Source organism: Oryx dammah, unplaced genomic scaffold (assembly GCF_014754425.2).
Source record: "Oryx dammah isolate SB20612 unplaced genomic scaffold, SCBI_Odam_1.1 HiC_scaffold_24, whole genome shotgun sequence".
NCBI lineage: Eukaryota > Metazoa > Chordata > Mammalia > Artiodactyla > Bovidae > Oryx > Oryx dammah.
Genome location: NW_024070208.1, coordinates 39,664,805 through 39,685,056, shown reverse-complemented (window position 1 = coordinate 39,685,056; position 20,252 = coordinate 39,664,805). Strand labels below are relative to the sequence as shown.

The 20,252-nt window shown below is 35.1% G+C and overlaps 1 protein-coding gene across 1 annotated transcript in view; it reads left to right on the top strand.

The window, feature by feature from the left end:
* Window positions 1-20,252, top strand: part of PCDH9 (protocadherin 9) — a 1,149,603-nt gene that overhangs the window by 726,653 nt on the left and 402,698 nt on the right. The window contains exon 3 of the mRNA XM_040266853.1: window positions 19,422-19,623. Within this exon, the coding sequence (XP_040122787.1) occupies window positions 19,422-19,623 (202 nt within the window). The remainder of the gene's footprint in view (window positions 1-19,421; window positions 19,624-20,252) is intronic.

The following is a 20,252-nucleotide window of genomic DNA, read 5'->3' as shown; positions in this document are numbered from 1 at the left end:
GCAACCAAATGCCTGATTAAAAAGTTAGCAGACCTTGAGTGCAATTACTTCAGCTCTGTAGCACTCAGGCATTAAACCTGGTGTTAATTGTTTCCCATTTTTGTAATGATCCTTATAATAGGATAAAAAGAGAAGAGATCATGTATTGTAGTTAAAATGGAAGAAAATAAAGTCATCCACTCTAATTAATCATTGCAATATGAAATTAAACACTATTAGGAGTAAATATGTTAGGATAATTTTGATTCCAGCAAAAGTCATCATTTCTTCCATGTCAAAATTTATATTGCAAAAAACTATTAATCTAAGAAAGAGATTCATAATAAATAATCTTAAAGCGATTACTTAAAGAATTTTACATTGCTTTTGAGCATTATGTACCTTAATGTTTATCACAAATATATATCCTTATGTATTATGTAAATTACATTATAGTCAGAATGGCTTATATTTTTAAATGTATTATAATATTTAAAACACTTAAACTAAATATTTTTGAGTGGTTGTTCTTACAAAAAGAGAATAAACATTAAGAATGTTGTATGGGAAGCATATTTTAGCTAATAACACCTTATTGTGGCATTTCATAACACTGAAAAGATTCTTAAAGATTTAGAATTCTATGATCTAGAATACCTATTCAGATATTTTCTACACATGAAAAGAAACACTTGAATAACTTACTTTTCTGTTTTTCATTCTGTATAGCTATTTGCTTCCTTAGGATATTTTTAACCTGTGATCAGGAGTCTGATCACTTGTCGAGGGGCTTAACTACTGGTTTTGACTAATTATGAGTCTCTATTTTATTTGATAAGAGAGAAGTCATCCATGGCAGAGACCTTTGTAGTTCCTAAAGAAAGACAACAGAGGCAAGGATGCAACTTGTTGAATGGCCTTAAGAATGAAAATGGTTGAAAAATCCACTGAAACAATCAACAGTTCCATAGAGTCCATTTCACTTCCATTGATGTATGCTTCTTTAGTTATTAAAAAAATGCTGTTTATCTGCTTATCATTTTTTTTTATCTGTCAATTCAGGTACATTTTCAGTATTATTTTCTAAACAGATAAGTATTTTCCTTACATGTTTAAAAGAACACTCAATCAAGCTAGTTCTTTTATTTTGACAATGTCATTAAAGAAAAGAAAGTTTTGTGATTATGTAGGTTGTTATATATTTCCATGCAATACATATTTTGGATGCCTGTCAGATGCTTAGGATTATCACACATGCTAAATATATCAAGTCACATAAAATATGGTTCCTGACTTTGAGGAATTTCTAGTTTTAGTTCTGATTTGTCATAATTTTCTTAGAGTATGATTTTTTATCACATTTTCTGATAGTAACCTGAAAAGAATAGATATTTAAAGGAATTCTGAAACAATAGTGTATCAAAATACCATTATTTAATGATTAAATCCTAAAACTCAGCACTGGCCACAGAACTGGAAAAGGTAAGTTTTCATTCCAATCCCAAAGAAAGGCAATATCAAAGAATGCTCAAACTACCGCACAATTACACTCATCTCACATGCTAGTAAAGAAATGCTCAAAATTCTCCAAGCCAGGCTTCAGCAATACATGAACTGGGAACTTCCAGATGTTCAAACTGGTTTTAGAAAAGGCAGAGAAACCAGAGATCAAATTGCCAACATCTGCTGGATCATCGAAAAAGAGAGTTCCAAAAAAACATCTATTTCTGCTTGATTGACTATGCCAAAGCCTTTGACTGTGTGGATCACAATAAACTGTGGAGAATTATGAAAGAGATGGGAATACCAGACCACCTGACCTGCCTCTTGAGAAACATGTATGCAGGTCAGGAAGCAACAGTCAGAGCTGGACATGGAACAACAGATGGGTTCCAAATAGGAAAAGGAGTACGTCAAGGCTGTATATTGTCACTCTGCTTATTTAACTTATGTCCAGAGTACATCATGAGAAACGCTGGGCTGGAAGAAGGACAAGCTGGAATCAAGATTGCTGGCAGAAATATCAATAACCTCAGATATGCAGATGACACCACCCTTATGGCAGAAAGTGAAGAGGAACTAAAAAGCCTCTTGATGAAAGTGAAAGAGGAGAGTGAAAAAGTTGGCTTAAAGCTCAACATTCAGAAAACGAAGATCATGGAATCTGGTCCCATCACTTCATGAGAAATAGATGGGGAAACAGTGGAAGCAGTGTTAGACTTTAACTTTTGGGGCTCCAAAAACACTGCAGATGTTGACTGCAGCCATGAAATTAAAAGACATTTACTCCTTGGAAGAAAAGTCATGTCCAACCTAGATAGCATATTGAAAAGCAGAGACATTACTTTGCCAACAAAGGTCCGTTTAGTCAAGGTTATGGTTTTTTCAGTGGTCATGTATGGATGCGAGAGTTGGACTGTGAAGAAAGCTGAGCACCGAAAAATTGATGCTTTTGAACTGTGGTGTTGGAGAAGACTCCTGAGAGTCCCTTGGACTGCAAGGAGATTCAACCAGTCTATGCTAACGGAGATCAGCCCTGGATGTTCTTTGGAAGGAATGATGCTAAAGCTGAAACTCCAAGTACTTTGGTCACCTCATGCAAAGAGCTGACTCATTGGAAAAGACTCTGATGCTGGGAGGGATTAGGGGCAGGAGGAGAAGGGGATGACAAAGGATGAGATGGCTGGATGGCATCACGGACTTGATGGACGTGAGTCTGAGTGAACTCCAGGAGTTGGTGATAGACAGGGAGGTCTGGCGTACTGCGATTCATGGGGTTGCAAAGAGTCAGACACAACTGAGCAACTGAACTGAACTGAACTGAATGATTAGATCCTAAAAATGTAAACATCACTACACTCATGCTTATGTTTATGTATTTCAGTGGAACCAGTAAAAATCAAGAGATCTTCAGAAGCATTGGTAAATCTGCTTCAGTAGCATCTAAAATTTTTAATGATATATTTATTAGGGGATATAGAGTTTGAGTTCCACATGGGAAAGTGAAGGAAAAAAAAGTGGACAGTGGGAATTCCCTGGTGGTCCAATGGTTAAGACTCCATGCTTCTAATGCAGAGGGCCTGGATTTGATCCCTGGTAAAGGAACTAGATCCTACATGCTACAACAAAGTTCCCTGTGTACTGAAAGCAAGACCCTATGCAGCCAAATTAAAAGTAAATAAATAAATTAGACAAGAGTCTACTTCTGGTGTTATTAATTCATAATTTTGCCTGGAATTATAAGCTAGTGGGACTGTAATTCATAGCCTTCTAGGGTCTGCCAAGTAGCCATGCATGGGCTGCCATAGCCCTTACTGAAAGACTTCTCTGGTTGAGTTGGATCCTTCTCTTATACATGTTTTTTATACCTTGAATCTTTTTTGTAATACCTAACACATTAATAATTTACTCATCTATTTCATTTATTAGATGGTAAGTCTTATGAGTGGAGAGATTGTGCCATTCTTAACTGAAAAAGTGCCATCAGTATTTAAGAGTAACTAATAGAAAGTGGGTGGTTAACAGTTTTTGTTACATGATTGAATAAAGAGTGCTAGGGAATTTTTTGAAGCTTATACCATTCTATAACAGCATGCATTCTCCATATTTTCAAGTTCTTTGATGGTGTAATTTCAGATAGGTCCATTTTATGGGGGCTCAAAATTTTTTATAATTGTCCTATTAATCTATCTTGTTAATATGTACCTCTCTTGCATATAATTTGAAACTTCATAATGAATTTAGTGAACAGAATACTTTGTAAGATTTTTCAACATATATTACTAAAATAGATTTAAGTCTCAAGCTGTTAATTTTTTACTTCTTCCTTCACTATTATAGTACCAACAATATTGCTCTACAAACATAAGGAGAGATTATATTTGTTTGAGAGTCAAATGATGGTGCCCTTCACGAAAAAGAGCTTTTTTCTGTCAGAGTTTCCCAGGAACTAAAATTGATTTGATCAGTTATCATCCACACTGCAGTTTCAATGAAAATCTAGATTTTCATGTCTCTGAAAAGTTAGTGATCAAACAAGATATCTGAATCACATTCTCCTTGTGCTTTGTCAGTTTGTGAAACCTAAGATAAGATGCTTTCTATAGACATTAAGCTCTATGATCTATTCCAGGAAAGTAATTCCTTAATTCCCAAAGTACTATCATCTATTTCTTCCATCTGTCAGGTTAAGACATAAACTAGATCAGAATTATTTTGTGATATGAAGAACATTTCATTTCATCTTCATGAAGCTGACTATCTGAAATATGTCCCTAAAGTGTCAAAATTGGCTTATATCATTGTAAAACAAAAATTTAAGTATCTACTTATTGGAGAACTTATTAAAGTTTATACTATTTCAAAAATTTTTAAAAGGAACCAAGGATAATTGTGGCAAAAATCACAAAATTACACATACAGAAATATTCTTTTTTAAAATGCATATGATTATATAAGTATAGAATCTTTATTTATGACTTAAAAAGGATCACTTAGGCTAAATATAATAGTGGTAATACATGACTATCCATATCACACACACACACATTCTAAACTCTATAGAAATAAAATTCAATATAATGCAAAATAGCACAATCATCTTTTAAATTCCATGAAAATAGCCTGAATTCCCTTCACATTCACTAGTAAAGTCTTTTCCTTCAATCTTTTCTTGTTTAATCCTTGTATTTAAAAAAAAATAGATTTTATTTTTAAAAGAAGTTTTAAGTTTCCACAAAAATTGTGCACAAATTATAAACTTTCCATATATACTCTCCTTCTGAATAGGTTCTCCTATTAACACTTTGATACATCTTACAATAAATAATATTGATACATTATTATTAACTGAAGCCTGCATTTTATGTTATTGTCAGCTCTTAGCATTCTAATCTTTTTACATCTTCAAGATAGAGCAAGTTTTCTTTCAAATATTTAATTGCATTCTCCCATTTCATTTAGGTAAGTATAATTTTTGCATTTGTTCAGAATAATTTCACTGAAAATAATTTATTCCAGACTAGCAATTTGCCAATCATTTTTAACATTCATGTATAGGACAATATATTTTTGACTATTGAGATCCTAAATATAAACTTTAGGAGATTAATTATTTCTTTTTCTCAAACTGCAGGGTGCCTTACTGTTCTTTAGTTCATAGGCCAAATTGTGTCATATAATAAGTTACCTCTGGTGTGGAAAATTTTGTAAATGTTTCATCCAAGACCATCTTTCAGTCTCTGTCCCAGACAAAAACAGAAGGAATTTCTGGGTACACATGCTGGGTCTTAGTGTCAGGTGATTTTAAAAGTGTCACTTTCTTATCTTCCAAAACTATTGTTAATGTTTTTGAGCTTTTACCTCTGGAATGCTGTGTCCACATTTGAAACACAATATTGGAGTGTTTTGCTCTTTGAAGGTAACTACATTGTTCTGAATATAGCTCATTATTATATAGATGCTACCTAAATCTACAGAAACTTTTGACATACAGAAGTTTTTGACAGCTGTTTGAATTTTGTATTTGTATTCAGAGAAGCGAATAATCCCCAGTGCACAAATAACAGAGAGTGGTGGCTCGGTAATGTTTTCAAAGGAAAAACTAAGAGCCACAAGGCAAGTAGTGATTATCACTGAGGTGTGAGAGTGATTTTTGTTTCAAATATCAGGCTCAAAGTCACAGTGACTGTCTGCAATAATAGGTAGATTTTAGAAAAAAATGAAGTCCAGCTACTTTGAATGTTCAGAACAAAGGCCACTCTACCCAGGAGAAAAGAGATATAAAGTCTTACTTATGTTTATTCCAACTGGGTTAGTTTCTCTGTTTTCTTAAGATCGTTATTAAGGTCTCTGATTCTGGCAGAGTACAGTAGTTATTACATATTATATTTTTTCAAAGCAAAGAAAATTAAAACATTTTCCTCCAGTTTATCAGGACATTATTGTGTTACACTCTACTGAAAAATGTTTATTAATACTCTCAAAAATAGTTTGATATGATTTCCATAGCCAAATGTTACTGCTCAGTGCATGGGTAGCAAGCTTGCTTCATCAGGTTTTCCTCAGGTTTCTGTCATTCAAAACTGCGTTTTAAGACCATAACCATTCATCTCATTCTCTCATACCAGACTACCAGCACTATTTTTTCTAAATTTAGATCCAAAAAGAACATTCCTGCATATAAGCCAAGAATAAAGCCAAGAATGACTTTTTGCTAATAACTTAAATCATGTACTTAGAAAAGTGTGTGTTAGTCACTCACACTGATTCTTTGTGACCCCATGAACTACACAGCCTGCCACCAGGCTCCTCTGTCCATGGAATTCTCCAGGCAAGAATACTGGAATGGGTTGCCATTCTCTTCTCCAGGGGATCTTTCTGACTCAGGGATCAAACTCGAGCCACCATGGAAGCCCATTAGAGTGCTGTCCTTCAAATTGACTCTATTCTGCTCCTTCACTGAATATCATCATGTCTCAAAATATTTTGGAAGTTCCCTTTTGTAATTGTCTTAAAAGCTAGTTTCTAAGCCACTGAAGGCATCACCGACTCAATGGACATGAGTTTGAGTAAACTCCAGGAGTCGGCGATGGATAGGGAGGCCTGGTGTGCTGCAGTCCATGGAGTCACAAAGAGTCGGACACAACTGAGCAACTGAACTGAACTGAACTGAAGCCACTGAAGAAAATGTGCTGTGTTATTTTGTATCTCTCCTTTTTTGTAAAATGTTACTGTTCATCATTACAGATAGCTTTCAGTTGTTTCAAAAAGTCAGATCATAAAAGGCAAACACCTGATACCTTGAGACTCTGCAATATCATTGTCTCAAAACAATTCAAGAAGCACAAACTCCAAATTCTAAAAATACAGTGGCATTACTATTTAGATTATGAAGTACCTTATCCATAAAATAATTAAATAAATGTTTTATACAATTTCTGCTTATCTAAAATATGTTTATCTTATAATCACAGTTTTTATGGTGAATTCTACACTCAATGAAATATCATTGCTACTTAATTAATTTTCATCACTGGTTAAAACTGTATATATGGCATGAAATATAAGACAGAAGAAACTCTTTTTGGAATGCAACTTGTTATATCAGACATGTCTAAATTAATTCAGGTTTTCTAAGATTCAATTAATAAAATTTATATTTCATTTTCAACATTGATAAGTATGACAAAGATCTTGGATATATGTGACAATTTCCTTGTATACGAATAGGAAAATTTCACATGCTAAGACACATGCAGTGTGTCAGCCTCTGTTGGAATTTGTGCATAAGTTTTGCATCATCTGTATATAAATACACTTATACAGTTTATGTATATGCTGTAGATATATTTTTAAAGTCTCCTCATTTTCTTCCTAACTTACTCTGAAAAAAAGAAGTATGACTTAAGTTTCACACATTCCTAATCAAACATTTTCAATTGCAAACAATATTTTCATTGATGTGCTTTGAGAGAACTAAAAGATGACAAAATAAGAAAATGCTTTCCTACTAGAATATGCATGTAACACCATACAATTACAAAGGATAAATGAAGTTCCTAGTAATCAATCCAAATTTGATAGCTAATATAGACATTGTTTTTTAGAGGATAGCTAATCATCCTATATCAATAATCATCCTATCAAACTACTGCCTGTGAGATGATTTACCGAGTCCAAGGTTTCAGATGAAATTCCAGGGATTCCTGGTTCTATTTTGTTACTTTTTGTAACCAAAGATAGCTTCTTCCCTATCTGCTCAGCTTCAGCCTTTCCCATTCTGGTAAAACATTTCTCAAGTTGGGTCAAGTTTATAAGAGAACGTAGAAAAAGAATTCAATAGTTTGGCAATATCAGGATCCCACTCTGTGCCTGTGCATACACATTTCTATGTCCTCAAAGTGTAATTTGGACCTATACTTAGGTTCAGCAGACTTTGTCCCCCTATCTACCTTCCCTATGCAGATTAGCCCCCCAATTAACCTGCCTATGAGGATTGAGTTCTCTATCATAACTGATGCTTTTGGTGGCTCCTATAGTAATTAAGGACTTCCCTGGTGGCTCAGAAGGTAAAGCGTCTGTCTACAATGTGGGAGACCCGGGTTCAAGCCCTGGGTTGGGAAGATCCCCTGGAGAAAGAAACGGCAATCCACTCCAGTACTATTGCCTGGAAAGATCCCATGGACAGAGGAGCCTGATAGGCTACAGTTTATGGGGTCGCAAAGAGTTGGCTATGACTGAGCAACTTCACATACAAATTAATAGTTATAAGATACTCTCCATATATGAATCACATGAATCATAGACTAGAAAGAGGCTAAAAATATCATTTCAATCACCATTTTTGTTTTGCTTTTTTTTCTTCCACAGAAGATATGATTGATGGTTCAGAATTATTTGTAATCCATAGACTTCCAGGGATAGATACCCATCATACGTGCTAGCACTAGTTCAAATAACTTCTTATCTCTTCACTGCTTTTAAGGAGTTTTAAAACTTTTCTTTACACTACAAATATTACACAAAAAGCTAAATAAATAAAATGAAACTGCAGAGTTTGACACATCAAAACAGGTCATACTACATTTTAGGTGCAAATTAGTAAACCTCAGAAGGACTTTCAAAAAAACTCATTGTACAGTAATAATATTTCCTGGAGAAATTTTACAAATTGTTTCTTGTTGCCTCTACCTCTCTATCTGCATATTTTTCTTTGACTTGAAATAACACAATCCGTCCTGTAAAGCCTTGGGATTACCAGCTTTCACTCTTACTGGGTAATTATGATCTTGTGCATGCTTGTTAAGCAATACACAAGGGAAGTTTAAAGTGTGTGTATGTTCAAACTTTCATGAGTCAAGTACCCACTGTCTGAAGTTATATAACATAATATGAGTGTGAATGAGTGTTAATCGCTCAGTTGTGTCCAACTCTTTGGGACTCCTTGAACTGTAGCTGGCCAGGCTCCTCCAGAATTACCTTACCTGGAATTTTCTAGGTAAGAATATTGGAGTGTGTTGCCATTTCCTTCTTCAGGGGATCTTCCCGACCCAGGGATTACCCAGGTCTCCTGCATTGCAGGCAGATTCTTTACTGTCTGAGCTACCAGGGAAGCCTAATAATAAGTATAGTATAATATACATTTAGGGAATGCCTTTTGAAAAATACAACATTCTTGAAGAAAATATGGCCTATTTTTTGCTTTATAACTTTTACTTTGTATTGCGAACTACTAACAGAAAGGAATGCTAGGGAGATGCTCATTACCTCTTTTTGTTACTTCTGTTAAAATTACCTGAGAAAAATTCCTGAAAGCTAAACACCAAATTAGACTATTTGTATTAACTAAACTGACAGCTCTGATACATACTTTTTAATGATTTTTTGTTATCCAAAGAAGGCTCACTTATGGTAAAAGACCACATACTATATCAGTGAGTTCTGTAATTTTACTTAACCACAGTGATAACTTAGTGGAGTTTCTAATTAAAGTGCTATGACTATCATGTATGCAGATTCCATAAATATGATAAGGCTAACTGCCTGCGTCACATGGATTTGTTTATACTAGAAGACTAAATTGGAAAGGCCTCTTGCTGAGTTGTTTCTTCTCTATTTCTGAACATATAATTTATAGATGCAAGAATTCTGCTTGTAGATTAAGGAGTAGTTGCTCCTGTTTACTCTAGTCATTTTATATTTTGTATGCTCAGATAAAGCACTGCATTCCTACTGGGCAACATGTAACTGTAAGAAATAGGTTGAAGGTGTTTCTGATAGTAGGAACAAAATAAGATATGAGGAGCAAAATAACCAACAATGCCAACAATTCTTAATCTTCTCTGCTTGCTTTGGACCCTAGACAGAATTTAAGAGTTAGGGTGATGCCACCAAACCAATAGGGTGATGCCACCAAACCAAGGAGGAAAGTTGATTCTAACCTTTTCCCCTTTCTCTGATGTCACACAGGGGGAAATGATTAAGGGAGGAAATGCCTTTCTTATGTTTGGTTCTGATATTTAAATTCAAGCACCAAAGTTATACCCCAAAACAGTATAAAGAACTTAGTTTTCTCTCAAGTTCTTTAAAGCTATCAGTTGTTCTTGAATGTGACGAGAGATGCTACCTAAGTTTCTCACAGATCATACTGAGATCAAAAGGAAATAAAAATAAAATTATATTAAAAATGTCATCATGCATCATTACACATGTCTTCCAGCCATATGAAGTCCTATGAGGTATTCAAAGCACTTTTACTTACAAAGTACAAAAAGCCTAAGTTTTTAATTTAAGGAAGTCCTTTAACAACAGTAAGACATTTACAAAGTCAAGGAAACAGGCTAAGTTTAAGTTACTATGAGTTTCCCTACACATATATAAACTGAAACAATCTGCCTACACTATCATGCAGTTGAGTACTGAAATTAGAACAAAAGCCCACAACTCTGTCCTGAAATGAAGCAGTCACTTAGCAGCAGGTATCAAACTGGTTAACAGGACGATGAATATAGTATAGATGAGCATTCCCCATTTCCCCTGAAAATGCTATTCAACTTTATATGGACAGGTATCATCTGCACCCTAGTCTTGTTTTATGGCATAGATAACATTAGGAATCAAAAATTTTGTTTTAAAAATGCTGATAACTTTACATCCATTACCTAGGTCAGTGAAGTTATTATACAAATACATCTTTCTCCAGCATAAACTTAGCCTTCTTATTTGTCTCCAAATATTCTGAAATGTAAACATTAAAAAGGAAAGAAGGAAATACTGACAGCTAGTTCATTGCTACCATGTTTCATTTTGCTCCTTTTAAAAGGGCAATACTCCCTGCAAACTTCTTGCTTTGGAGACAGATAACTTTCCCCACAGAAAAGCATCTTTGGAGGATGGACAAAGATAGGATAACCTAGGGAGAAAAAAGTATAATGAAAATAGTTAATATTAACTATATTGTTAGGGTTATATATTCACTTGGTGAACATCTATTCATGCAGTGACCTTGCTTAAGGCTGCACAGTTTGCAAGATACGAATGGAATCAAATTATAACATAGGTGACACAGGTGCTGGCTGAAAGCCTGCTCAGAACTATTAAGGAGTAACTTCATAAAATTCTACTTTTTAGGAAACTGTGTGATACAGTTTTTGTCTTATTCATCATCATATTCTTCAGTTCAGTTCAGTCGCTCAGTCGTGTCTGACTCTTTGTGACCCCATGAATCACAGCACGCAGGCCTCCCTGTCCATCACCAACTCCCGGAGTTCACTCAGGCTCACGTCCATCGAGTCAGTGATGCCATCCAGCCATCTCATCCTCTGTCCCCTTCTCCTCTTGCCCCCAGTCCCTCCCAGCATCAGAGTCTTTTCCAATGAGTCAACTCTTCACATGAGGTGGCCAAAGTACTGGAGTTTCAGCTTTAGCATCTTTCCTTCCAAAGAAATCCCAAGGTTGATCTCCTTCAGAATGGACTGGTTGGATCTCCTTGCAGTCCAAGGGGCTCTCAAGAGTCTTCTCCAACACCACAGTTCAAAAGCATCAGTTCTTCAGCGCTCAGCCTTCTTCACAGTCCAACTCTCACATCCATACATGACCACAGGAGAAACCATAGCCTTGACTAGACGGACCTTAATCGGCAAAGTAATGTCTCTGCTTTTGAATATGCTATCTAGGTTGGTCATAACTTTTCATATTCTTAGCAGGTATTAATAGGATGGCATCTTGCAGATAGTACCTTAACTTCAATAAGATAATAAACAGCTATTCTACCAGCTTAAGTGAGTTTATACAGACATAGCCATGAGAATTACAATTCAAGTTATGCAAACTATGGTGGCTCGATTACAATTCAAGTTATGCAAACTATGGTGGCTCATAGGCAAATCCAGAGAACAAGGAAAGGGAGGGGTGTTTCAGGAAAAGGGCAGAATTGGGAGGAACTGTAATAATCAGAGTCTGTCAGAAGAAACTGTGAATCCAAAGTATGAAGGTTCTCATTGGTTGGGCTGCTATCCTCTCTGATTGGCTGGGCTATTCAGGAGATAGAGAAGTTTTCAACTTCCCCAGATGGTAAAGTAGGAGACAACTTCTAGTGGGAGATGTCAACAGGGGTCACTTTGGAGTAATTGACTATGAATGTGACAGCTCCTCCTACAGGCCCGCCCTACTTTCAGTTTTAGTTGAGGTTTCTTTAATGAATTATACAAATAGATTGTCAAAAATTATTTATCAGGAGATAAATGAATAGTCCTTTTTGTTGGAAATCAGAAAGTGAAACCTACATAAGTTCCTATTGAAACCTACAGAGACAAATCCCTTTACCTCACTTACTCATTTGAAATAAATGTAACAAATTCAAAGAGACTAGAAAATCCCTAGATGATTTCTAGCTTTAAAAAAGTACACATATTCTGCAATAGTAGAACCTTTTTAGCATAAGTATTTCCAATCAAAAAGATAAGAGATTAACTCAATTTACCAGTAACAAATAATAAAATGACTCATTATAAACTAATTCTGTACTCAGAATTATTTCATTTATCATCAGTTGACAAGTTCTGTATTAATTTTGTCCTGTAATACTGTTTCTTAGAGTCCTAGTTTCCTGATGAGAGTGCTCAAACATGAATGAGGAAGAACATATGTATAGTAATATTAGTTTCTAGTCAAGCCTGCGAGTGTTGAGTAATAGCAAATTAAACTGTACCACAAATTGCTTTCTGGGTTGCATTTAATTTACCCTCTAAACCTCTATAAGTTTTACCTGACTCAGGATTTTATTAAGAGGAAGAGTACTCATTGATTTTAGATGGCAAGAAGCTATTGAGGAACTTGCTATTGAATTGAATCAGTGGTTTTAGCTGAACGTCTGTTATTTTGTCATTTAAAAATTCCTCTTTCCATAGCTTGCAACCTATGACTATACTCTTAACAATTAATTTTAAATTTTAAATGGAAATATCTTCTCTTAAAAATAAGAAAGTACAAAATGTTTCTAATTAATGTTTATAAGAAATATTTTAATTCAAATGCAGTTTACAATCTCCAGAGTTTTTTAACCATTTTGGGTATAATTTTCTTTGCTACTTGAGACAAAATATATATGAAAATATTATTTCAAATAAAAAAGCCTATTTCATTGGATTTAATGCTGAAATAAAGCAAAAACAAGTTTATATATGGAAATTTAACACTGTTTTTTACTTTATCATAAATAATTCTGGCTGATGTGTTTGTGTGCGTATATGTGTATGTGTACTACTTAGAGATTTTATATATGTATGTGATATTTTATTTTTTAAATGTGATTAAAAGAACTAAATCAAAATAAGGAATATTTATTTGTAAAGCTATTTTAAAATTTTTCTATGGATTTAACCATATTTAAATAATCCTAGGGCACTTTTCTCTACTTCCAAATAATTTATACTTTTCAAAAATATAATTATTTTAAATGTCACCCATTAACTAGTAAATTTACTTACTTGTCTTGTAATAATTGGCTTAGTCTATATTCATATTATCTTGTGATTTGAGGAAAAGGCAAGGATCTTTAATTGAAATGATTAAAACTTAGGTAAAGTAGCTAAAAATGGAAGTTAGGGTAGCTGCACAGTGATAGAAGATTTGTTTGATATTTGAGATCAAGAGAAAGCCCAACTACTGTCTATCAGATGTTCCCTTTCTCTTGGACTAAGTTCTATTTTGCTATAAGTGGTGAGGAAAAATACTTAAAAATAGCATATGTTCTAATATTGTAAATATAATGTATGATACTATGAATATAATATAATTAATAAATATGATGTATGACACTCCAATACTTTGGCCACCTAATGCCAAGAACTGACTCACTGGAAAAGACTCTGATGCTGGGAAAGATTGAAGGCAGGAGGAGAAGGGAACAACAGAGGATGAGATTGTTGGATGGCATCACCAACTCAATGGACATGAGTTCAAGCAAGCTCCAGGAGTTGGTGATGGACAGGGAAGCCTGGCATGCTGCTGTTCATTGGGTAGCAATGAATTGGACACGACTGAGCAACTGAACTGAACTGAACGTATGATAACTTTAGTATAGTCAAAATAATAAAATTTTAAAATGTCATAACTCTATAACCAAACAATACCAATTTAAATACTTAATGTATGCAATCATATATTAGCTTACATATATTCACACCTCAAGACACATTAGGTGGTGGTTTAGTTGCTAAGTTGTGTCTGACTTTTGCAACCCCACAGACTGTAGACCACCAGGCTTCTTTGTCCATGGGATTTCCCAGGTAAGAATACTGGAGTGTATTGTCATTCCCTTCTCCAGGAAATCTTCCCAACCCATGGACTGAACCTGGGTCTCCTGTGTTGTAGGAGGTCTCCTGTATTTCAGGTGGACTCCTACTGAGCCACCAGGGAAACCCAAATGGTATAAACCAAGGCACTTAAAAAAAAAATCAATTCAACTCAGTAAAATTTTTGCTAACCTGAATTTTACACTTAACAATAGATTATCAGTTCAGTTCAGTCACTCAGTCATGTCTGACTCTTTGTGACCCTGTGGACTGCAGCACGCCAGGCTTCCTTGTCCATCACAACTCTGGAGCTGGTGGTGCCATCCAACCATCTCATCCTCTGTTGTCCCCTTCTCCTTCCGCCTTCCATGTTTCCCAGCATCAGGATCTTTTCAAATGAGTCAGTCCTTTGCATCAGTTGGCCAAATTATTGGAGTTTCAGCTTCAGCATCAGTCCTTCCAATGAATATTCAGGACTGATTTCCTTTAGGATGGACTGGTTTGATTTTCTCGCAGTTCAAGGAACTCTCAAGAGTCTTCTCCAATATCACAATTCAAAAGTATCAATTCTTCAGTGCTCAGCTTTCTTTATAGTCCAACTCTCACATCCATACATGATTACTGGAAAAACCATAGCTTTGACTAGATGGACTGGGCTTTTGTTAGCAATGTCTGTGCTTTTTAATATACAGTCTAGGTTAGTCATAACTTTTCTTCCAAGGAGCAAGCATCTTTTAAGCATGGCTGCAATACCATCTACAGTGATTTTGGACCCCCCCCCCAAAAAAAAATAAACTCTCTCCATTATTTCCCCATCTATTTGCCATGAAGTGATGGGACCAAATGCCATGATCTTAGTTTTCTGAATGCTGAGTTTTAAGCCAACATTAACAGGATTTTAAGTATTGTGAATGTTTTGGTTATATGCTATCATATAATAAGTTACTTACTAGACATTTCACCATTTTCTACTATTTTGCTATGTTATACAAAGGCACAAAGTACCTTAATAGCAAATCTTTGTGCATGAAAATCTCTCTAAATTAATGGGACTGGGATTGTAGGCCTAAATATGAGTCATTCATTGGTGAATAATATCCTGGACCAGTAAGACACATGAGAGAAGCATTAAAGCAATGATTGGTATTCTTAGGTGACTCATTCTCTCAGTGAATCTTAAAAAACAGTGCCCAGCACAGAAACATGTGTATCTTCTCAGGGCATCTTAAATTGCTACTCTCCTTCACACTAACCTATAAGAAAAAGTATTGTAAATGTACTTGGTGATGTTTCTCAAATCTAATCAGTGTGATACCTTCCAACCTTCAAGATCCTGGACATTTCTGTATTTGTATAGATGGCCCTTTATTCTGGCATAGAGTACAGGGTCTCTGATGGAAGCTTAATGTAGTCAGAATCCATACCAGCAGTCCAGAGATAAAATAACAATGATCAGCCTTAGTAATTATTGTTGCCATCTTACTTTTTCTCTGGCCAGCCTGGGACCTGGAGCTAACTTTGTCAGTGATAAATTAGATACATAAATGTGACACTCAAACCATCAACCAAACTTAGCAAAAATAATAATAATGTTTCCCATGAGAGAAAATAGAAATTGTAAGAAATAGATTCAGGAAAGCAAAATATAAGTGCCCAGGCTTTGGAAAGTCTGAAGTAGTCTCATGATAGCATGTGTGTCCCAGTTCAGTCAGGCAGAGTTTGACTATATTTATAACCCAAATTGGAGCACATTTCCATGGCGATAACCCAAAATCAAAATTCCCAGAGGCTACAAGTAAAAAGTTCTTTCTTTCTTTCTTTAAATATACAAACAATAACAGGTTTCTTGAAAGAACAGTGGGAAAACCTTCACTTTCTCTGCAAAGAAAACCCTGTGTTCTAAACTGTTGATCTCCATCCCTCACTCTTATCCCAGAACACTTTCCACTCAAAGAGATTCTGGGCTAACATACCTACAAGCACAATGGGAGGCATGCCAAGACTGCAGTTCTCTTCCCAAAGAACAACACTTTTTCTGGGGTGAAAGTATTACATCTCTATAATTGCTAAACATTGATACCCCAGAGATTAAAAGAGAATGTGTAGATATAAATTTCAAGAATTAGGGCTTCCCTTGTGGCTCATCTGGTAGAATCCATCTGCAATGTGGGAGACCTGGGTTCAATCCCTGGGTTGGGAAGATCCCCTGGAGAAGGGAAAGGCTACCCATTCTAGTATTCTGGCCTGGAGAATTTCATGGACAGTCCATGGGGTTGCAAAGAGTCAGACACGACAGCAACTTTCACTTTCACAGCTACCTTTTATTGAGTACCTACCATGTGTCATATTTTATATAACAAGAACACTTCTTATTTTATCTATTTGAACCTTACAACATCCACTGCTGAAGGCACTGCTCCATCCATTTTACAAGGCCAAGAACTCCTTCAAAGAAATGGTGTCATTGTCTAGGACCAGGCTCTACAGGGCAAGCACTCCCAGGCAGGAGGTCTGGTTCTGACTCCTCATCTGGTGCTCTTGGGTAAAAACGGAATAAGTACTGTAGTCTTTCATGACACCTATAACTTCTGTTTCTTAATGCAGAAATTATCCTAATTTTCCTTCATTTTAATTTATTCAAACATTTTCCTTTTAGCTACCTTGATAAGCCAAACATTATTTCACTTGCATCAGTCATTATGATGATAAGTTAAAGATTGATTTGCTTGATCAATTTGCTTCCTACTATAATATCCATATTGCAGTTCTTAGTCCATATGCATCACCACCCCTACCTTCCATTAGACTGATAAATTGTGCACAATTTTGCCAATTAAGACTTAAACATCTTTGAGTCAAATTAATTAGGAAATATTTCCATAAGCCACAGTGGTTTAAACATTATATTACTCTAATTTACAGGGTCTTAGTGCAAATAAATTACACTAGATTTATATCTTATTCTCACTTACAAAGTGGTAAAGAAATATTATAGTATAGTATGTATCAGATGGAATTTAATATGTTGTATTTGAAATAGTTTAAAAAATATTTTCCTTTTTATTCTCAGTGTAATTATAGTACCAGTCTCTATACGAGTAGGTGCTCAATAAATACTAGCTCTAATGACTTTACTATGAGAACTGCTGCATTTAGATACAGCTGATGTTGAGGACTTGGACATTTCCTATGAAAAAACTATAGTAATTAAAGCAACATTATGTTTAGAAGAATATCACAGATATTAATTTTCCTTTTTCCTTCACCTATGAAACAAATGTTTTATAATAGCTTATGCATGTCTTCCCAAAATGCTTTATGAAGGTTGCAGAATCAATCAAATTTTTCCATTGTCTTTCTCTTGTGTTTTGACTTCTTTTTACTTGTCTGAACTATCACTAAGAGCTAGTCATCTAGAGGTACACCAAAGATACTTTGATTACTCATACTATGGAAATTTTACCAACCTGTCACTTTAAAAGCAATATTTGACAATTATGTATTGTATGCAGCTGGTCACTGTCCTTAGTACTGTGTTTATTACAAAAGGATTCACTTAATATGCTCCTGGAGAAGGAAATGGCAACCCACACCAATATTCTTGCCTAGATAATCCCATGGACAGAGGAGCCTGGGAGACTACAGTCCATCACAACACAAAGAGTAGGACACGACTGAGCGCACATGCACAAGCACATAATGAATTAAGTGAATATTGAAACAGAAATGGAAGATATTGGCATTATTGCTTTTCCCTCAAGAGTTAAGTTCACATGGGAGAATAAACACTCTAATAAATAAAATCAGTAGCATGGTCTTCCCTATAAAAGTTGAAATGCATTTCAGATATTAATTAGATATTAAAATTCAAATTACTCTCTAGGCACATTTCAAAATCTACTGAGGAAGGAACAATGGTAGGGAGATGGTTGTACTTGAAGCTGAAGTGTGCTACAATAGACTCAGTTAGGACCGTTTAGGATTATAGTTTATGTGATGTTAACATCAGTTCATTAAAAATGTACTGAACTCTTAAATCCTTTCACACAGGTGATTGAAAAATAATACAGTGGTATCAGCTCTTCTCAATTATGACTCAGCATGATTTGAACTAGTGACTCACAGGAAATAAGCCATGTTCTATTGTCAGTCTATAAAAACTACATTTATAGAGAAGCAGTATTTCTACCTATAATATTTTGTCTCTAAATTCATTCATTTTCTTTGAAATGGATGCAATAGGTTGTCCATTAAAAGCACAAATTTTGAGTATGACCAAATGATTATGCCATATAGTATATCTCCATATTATTTAGATATTCATAATTGTGTTAAATCTGAGCAACATTAGTCATATGTGATGTGATATTGAAAGTTTTTTTTTTGATATCAAAGTAGAGTGAAAATTAGGTGTAGTCAGAGGTAAAGCGTAAGTTTACTACTCTCACATAATTCTGTCAGGCATAAAAGTCCACCCCACACAGCTGTAAATATTCTCCTATCTCATACATTGCATCGCCTAGAAGAACATATACCAAGAGAACTAAGCAATGATATGTGCCAAAAGGCACAATTTTATCTTATAAAATTTATCAAAGTAACATATACATATTTTAGGTCACTTCTGATGGTGACATTGTGCAAATAGATGCCAAAGTAATATTACAAACACCTTTCAATAGGGATATTCTATAAGTAATGGCTGGTAAAAAAAATCAGGGCCAGTGGGCAATAATGACATCATTGCAAAAGCTACCTTAAAACCCTCAACTAAACACACTACTCGGTTATCCACAAGAAATAGAATGCTGTATTGCATTATCTATGTACTTATTCAGATCTATGGAACAACCATTTGTGTATTTTTACTTTTTTAACTTTTGTATAGCTTTGACCACTAGCATTATATTTGTATTTCTACAAATTTCAGTGGTTTACCATTAGCTTTTTTTTTCTTCTCTTAAATTATACAAAATTGAAATTCTTTCTTGTATTTTGCAAGTTGGACATGTCATAGTAAATGACAAATAATAAATGTTTGTTCCCAGATGTGTTCCAAGTATTGTTTACTTTGCCTGGGCATTGTACTGTGTATTAAAGTTGCTTCAGAAAGGATGTTAATGGCGTGTCCTGTGGTCTTCTTTGTAGTCGCAGCGCCGGGTTACCTTTCACCTCCCCGACGGCTCCCAGGAAAGCTGCAGTGACAGTGGTCTAGGAGACCACGAGCCGGTGGGTAGTGGAACCCTGATCTCACACCCTCTTCCTCTGGTTCAGCCACAGGACGAATTCTATGACCAGGCCTCTCCGGACAAGAGGACCGAAGCAGACGGCAACTCTGACCCCAACTCTGGTGAGTCCCCTTAAAAACTTTGCTTGGAGATTTTCTGGTTTTCTGTTGTGCCCTTGAATTTTAACAGTAATCCCAGGGAACAAGTAAATGGACATTCAGTTGTTTTTTGCTGCCTTTATTGTTGTTTTAATATTTTTTGAAATAGATCTAACATGCTTGACATATTGGCTGTTAAATGGGTACAGTACACCTTTAGTTTATGAACCATGAAAAATTAAAGAAAAAAATGCCACAGATACAATTGCAAGAAGCCATTTTTTTTGCATGACATCTACATGTCAAAGATATTAAAATAGGAAGACTTTTTTAGAGTTTAGAATTGATACAACATAGTTAAGTGGACATAGTCAATGATGGAAAAGAAAAATGTATCCTGTGGAATTCTATTTTCCAATTAAGGACTTTATATGGTGATTGAAACAAGTATGAAGAGGAGTGATAGTGATGTGAGGGTTTTACTTTTTTTACCTATTTAATTTTGTATGATTCTTTAGTCAGTACACTGAAACAGTGAAATGAGTGGGATGGGATTGGAAAAATCTTTTATTCTGCACAGACTTACACCCCATGTTAGAAATCATTGCTCATTCCAGGTAAGCCCTGTGAGGGTACTTCTTCAGCCTTTGAAA